We start from the raw sequence: 5,985 nt of genomic DNA, 5'->3' as shown, positions 1-5,985 counted from the left end.
ATCGATGGTTTGTTCTTTGCATTAACCACTGATCAGTGTTTGGTGACTAAGCTAATGTTGTTTATATTTATATAAAACTTGAAATATGAGGGAGATTTGTGGGTCTGTAAAAATACAAAATAGGTATACAGCAAAAAGTGGAAAAGTGAGTAGTTATTTAGTATTCGTTAACAAGATTTTTCTTCTGGAAAAAAGAGTGAATATTATTTTTGAACATTTTAGCCATCAACTAAACATTATTTCTTTATATCGTTGAGTACAGTTTAATGCTACTGAAATTACTTTCCAGATTTAGTGTTCAACATGAAAAGAATGAATGGTATCGTTGCGTTGTTTTGTGTTTGCACATATGTTTGTATGGGTTTCTATTTGCCTGGCTTGGCACCAGTCAATTTTTGTGAAAAGGAAGTTGCGAAACCGTCGTGTCCAGTACGGTTTTTGCTTTCTGGATTGTAATTGAAAAATCTTCGAAAATGTCTTGTATGGTTCACTCTCATATTTTGAATGTATTATAAATTTCACCATCAATTTTCTTTTTTTAGCTAAAATGTAATATCGCAATTCTAGTCTCAGCATAGATCAGATTAGCAGTATTGCGCTCTCTACTTAAGATTTGGTGCAACAAATCATTTCATTGCTGATATTATTATGTAACTGTACCGCCTACAATACACTCTCTTTATCTGCTCTGGATAGGAATTTTGAAATATTTCATATTTAGCGACAAAAATAATACAACTTCGACTGATCATAAGAAATACAACTGGTTTTTAGAGTAATATAACTCTGTACGTAAATCGTTTGGATAGCGACCAAAGCGTTATTCCATTTGAATACCACAGGTAAATTCTTTCATCTTTTATAACCACGAATACGTTGTTTTTAAATTAATGTACAAGAGCAATATGCAAAAAGCTTTTGTATTAACTTTTGGTGTATTTCAGTTTCGATTTCTGTATTGGCAGTGAAAATGAGTCGCCAGTAGAGAATCTTGGCCAAGTATTATTTGGAGAACGAATTAGGCCTAGCCCATATAAAGTATGAAACTGCTTAAACATAGCTGTATTTCATTATTTTCATACTTCTTTGAGTTGGAATTCTTTGCTTATTTCTCTATGCCAAAATAGTTGATGGTTTCCATTCATCGAAAACATGCATAAAACTTTGCTCACGAAATAAGATATGGCATATCTCTGTATGGTAGAACTGTATAGTACCAGGAAATGTTATGTATTAGCGAAATTATTCTGAATAAGTTTTGTTTCTCGCTTTGCAATTTTTAGCTAAATTTCAATGAACAAAGGCAATGTAAGCTGTTATGTGAAAAGAAATACAACAATGATCCACTTGCGCAGAAAAAAATGTGGTTGCTTCGGAAAGGAATGAAATTAAATTACCAGCATCACTGGTATTTTTTTTTAAATTGCTTTTAGCATTTTTACGAAATTTAGTAACACTTCATTTAATGAACACTCACACATGAGTGACATGTATGATTGCGGCATATAATGTACTTGTGGCAAGAAATAACTATTTTTTATCTTTTCTTTTGGGAATGAACCCTACGGAAAGTAAGATTGAACTATTAAAAAGAATAGTGGAGGTCTTCAAGACCTTACAGATTTATATCGTATGTGGTAATTTACCGCATAGAGCTAGAATGAAACGAGTGATTGGATTTTTGATTATTCCTACATATACAAATCTATTTTAGGATATTAGACAATATGCCGGTGACATTCTGCTTCATCAACCAACAAAACCAAAATGTCTGTACAACAGGTTTTCCAATGGGTTGTTACGTAACTAGTGATGGTAAGCCGAAAGATGCATGTGTTCTAGATTCACGTTACAGACAACCTGATAGCTACTACATTTTCAATCACGTCGATATTCTCATCGAGTATCGCAACATGAGTCAGGATCCGAACTTTTTGGAGGAACATGTGGGAGGTCGAATTATTCGCATCAAAGTGCAGCCACGAAGCATCAAGCATGAAGCAAACGACAAGCTCGACTGTGGAGTCACTGCAAAGCCGTTTCCTATAAAGTCTAATGAAAAACCTGATAGCATTATCTACACATACTCTGTTGTATGGCAGGTTTGATTTTTTAAGTATTTCTCATAAAAATTGGATGAATTCTCTGTACGTCGAAAAACAACTATTTTTGATGTTACTTTTTCTTTTAAATCGAAGCCCTAATATAGTTGTGATTTTTACGATTTTATAATTCCTAAGATTTTAAAATTTCCGTTACCAAGGTAGCGTTTCGATAATCTCTTATGACAAAAAATTACAGACGACTCAGGTGAAATGGTCATCACGATGGGATTATATTCTAGATTCAGTTCCACATTCCAACATTCAATGGTTCTCGATCTTGAATTCACTTGTTATCGTTTTGTTCCTTTCTGGAATGGTAGTTCTTTCCTTAGATTAGTTTTTTGTTTCACGCAAAAAAATTGCATTTCGTTTAGGTCCAGGATTGGGTGGTGTTCATTTTTTTTTTTTTTTTTGCCATTTGAAGGTATTGAGTAAGATACTATTCATTCTTCTGCTTAATGCACTCAAACTAAAAAGCTGTTTGTACTGGAATAATAATATCAGTATCTTAGGTTGGCATGATTCTTCTTCGGACGCTACATCGCGACATCATTCGATATAATCAGCTTGATAATGAGGTTAGCTTTGTTTCTCACAACATAATTTTAAAAGTTCCTTTTTTTAAAAGGTGATGTAATCCTTAACTGCCAGATTGGGATAATATACGTTTTAAAAGATGTGTAAAGTACATTAAGAAATCTAGGAAAGCGATATATTTCCTAAAAATACGCTTTATTCATAAGAATCTTATACTTTTACATATTATTTTCTCGAATCGGGCAAGTTGCAGAAAGCACTAAACTGTTTAAGGCCTCATTTTTTTCCTGAAAATTTCCATGAATTTTGTATTTTGAAATTAGAAAATTTGAGGAAGATGCTCAAGAAGAATTTGGTTGGAAACTGGTCCATGGTGATGTCTTCCGTCCACCGCGATATGCCATGTTTCTTTCTGTATTTGTGGGCAGTGGATGTCAAGTGCTCTTTATGGTTGCGGTCACTCTTGGTATACTTATTATATTGCCTGGTTTCTAAAGCCTTGAGAAATGTTCGGTGTTTTTCAGAATTTTTATATCAACCTATAACTGATTATTACTAATGAGCTGGTGTATGACTTGTGACTTTGATGAAAAGATATCGTAAATTCTAGAAAAATGTCTAACGAGTATCAACAAAATCACGACTTTAGAATGTTTCCATTGATTTTTGAAGGGTTGCTTAAAAAATGATCCTTAAAAAAAATTGTTTATTCAAACCTTCCATCAAGCAGGCAATGCATTTGAATAAAAGATCCAGAAAAGGACTACCATTTTAAGTATGTGTTTTCGTTCCATAGTATTTGCTTGTCTTGGTTTCCTGTCACCGGCAAATCGTGGATCTCTGATGACCTTCGCACTCGTTCTTTACGTTGTTTTTGGTATCGTTGCTGGTTATGTGTCTGCAAGACTTTACAAAAGTAAGAATTTTTGAAATAATTGATTGTAATTGTTTGATTTATTATTGAAATGAAGATACTGTTATGATTTAATTAATTAGGACACCACGTTTATATCATTTTCTTAAATCTGTTTTCAAGCTGGAGCTACACAGTGTTGTATTCGTGCATATTTTCGTGGAACTTCAAGAACAAATCATAGTGACAGTCGAAATACGTATTTAAACCATCTACTCGTCTAAATTTCAGAAAATGTAATAAGCATTTCAATTTTCAGCAATGAATGGCTTGGCATGGAAAACTAATGTATTGATGACCAGCTTCCTTGTTCCTGGGTATGTTCACTTTTTCGTTCTTGTTTTTAAACAACACGAAAATTTGAAAATTTTCCTAAGTGGAAATGGAAACCACCAAGTTTTGCTTTTCGTGAAGACAGTTTAATAAAAATTTTTTCAGACGATGTAATGAAACTTTTTGTGAAAGATACTTTATTGCAGAATCGTGTTTGCAGTATTCTTCGTTTCGAACTTGTTGTTGTGGGCAAAAGGCTCATCGGCGGCAGTGCCATTTGGCACACTTGTTGTGCTTCTAATCCTCTGGCTTTTTGTCTCTATTCCGCTAACATTTATTGGATCCTATTTTGGCTTCAAGAAACGTGTAAGGAAATTTGGTAATTTTCTACTTAGATCACTGTTCCGCTCTTTAAGAGCGCTGATAAGATATGAGGGCAGCAATTCTTGCATTAATGGTTATGATCTATAAATCGTGTATGATATGAGACAGTACTGTCACAGTTGGACTTCTAATATGTTAAGGTATTCGGATTATATTTCTGTGTGCTTGATTTTAAACATTTGAAAGTCTTTCAAGCGCTAAAATAAATTATAATTCTGCTTAACGCGATATATGTCTTGGCATTCTACCAATTCTAGAAAAAATGGGTCAAAAAACTTCCTTCATATTAGCTGAAAAGGTCATCTATTTATTTGCTGTTTCCCTTGCAGCCAATTGAGCACCCAGTACGCACAAATCAAATCCCGCGACAAGTACCAGACCAATCACTTTACACGAAACCAATCGCAGGAATGTTTATGGGTGGTATCCTTCCGTTTGGGTGTATTTTCATTCAACTTTTCTTTATTCTCAATAGCATTTGGTGAGTTTTTAACTCGTAGATTGTTTTTTACACCAAAATTAGCAATTCACTTGACTTTAACTTGTGAAATTGGCAATGTCTGAAGGCATATTTGGATTACATTCACGAAATATTTCTTTAAAAAAATCTTGCTCATAGAAATAAATAGATTTAGAAGTTGATTTTGCTTGTTTTCTTTTCATTCCTTACATACAGTTTTATTTTTTTTCTGGTTAATTTTTATCCCAAACATATCAAATGCATGCGTTATCTTGTTATAGGGCCCATCAAACGTATTACATGTTTGGTTTCCTGTTTCTTGTGTTCTTGATTCTGTTTATAACGTGCAGCGAAGCTACGGTACTGCTTTGCTACTTCCATTTATGTTCTGAGGTAAAAAACTGATTTATTTCAGTTCCCAAGTATTATTTGTTATTATAAATTATTTTAAAAGATAATAAAGATTCTTTCACTTCTGTATTCATAAGTTATAAAAACAGTTTCTCAGTGAAGTGGGTAGAAAGTGGGAACTCAATTTCAAAATTAGATTTCTTCAGATTCAGCATGTAATTTTATTTTGGTCAAAAAAAACTGGAAACTCATTGCTGGCACTTTAGGAATGAAGGTAAAAAAGTCTTGGTAATTGGATAAATATTTAATTAGAAATTACATTTTCTGAACTTTGCAGGATTATCATTGGTGGTGGCGGTCATTCTTGACTTCAGGTTTTACGGCAGTATATCTTTTTGTGTACTGTATCCACTACTTTATGGCAAAACTAACTATAACAGGCACTGTGTCAACTATCCTCTATTTCTCATATACTTTCATCATTGTCTTCATGTTCTTTTTGGCAACCGGTACTTTTTTACTTTGTCGGGAGATCGTTTTGATGGATGTAGTACTTTTATGTTGTGGGAAAAGATGCGTTGGATTTAAATCCTGTGCATTCTTTCTTTATCGTTCAAAAGATGCATGGAACTGAAAAAGTTCTATGAAGAAAACTTTCTTATTTCATTAACAATATATAATTTTAGGAGCAGTTGGTTTCTTGTCAGCATTCTTTTTTGTGGAAAAGATATACGGTTCTGTGAAAGTAGATTGATATTCATGTACGAACGTAAAAAAGGATTTCTGCTGCGATGCAAGGGATCTTGGAAATAAGATTTTTTTTCCTGGTTTTTTTAATTTTTTGCAAAATGTAAATCATCAGAAATTGCGGCAGTGGCTTGTAATCAAGTGGTAATGAAATTGATTTTAACATAGTGTAGATTCCATGAAGTTAATTATCTTTCTCTTGTTTTTCACTTTAA

At 33.1% G+C, this 5,985-nt stretch overlaps 1 protein-coding gene across 1 annotated transcript; it reads left to right on the top strand.

Moving 5' to 3' along the window:
* Positions 1-303: 303 nt before the first annotated feature.
* Bm3198 (Uncharacterized protein) lies at positions 304-5,777 on the top strand (the record flags this gene model as incomplete). Its single annotated transcript, XM_043075438.1, has 15 exons — positions 304-429; positions 775-842; positions 945-1,038; positions 1,284-1,408; positions 1,715-2,102; positions 2,302-2,421; positions 2,618-2,683; positions 2,976-3,108; positions 3,439-3,558; positions 3,815-3,872; positions 4,035-4,194; positions 4,542-4,693; positions 4,954-5,065; positions 5,361-5,532; positions 5,710-5,777. 15 exons carry the CDS (start codon positions 304-306, stop codon positions 5,775-5,777), a joined length of 1,962 nt encoding a protein of 653 aa, XP_042931372.1.
* Positions 5,778-5,985: the final 208 nt, after the last annotated feature.

This window comes from Brugia malayi (genome assembly GCF_000002995.4).
Source record: "Brugia malayi strain FR3 genome assembly, contig: Bm_v4_ChrX_scaffold_001, whole genome shotgun sequence".
In the NCBI taxonomy this organism is placed as follows: domain Eukaryota; kingdom Metazoa; phylum Nematoda; class Chromadorea; order Rhabditida; family Onchocercidae; genus Brugia; species Brugia malayi.
Note: the sequence above shows the minus strand (reverse complement) of the source record. Positions and strands in the feature narration are given on the sequence as shown.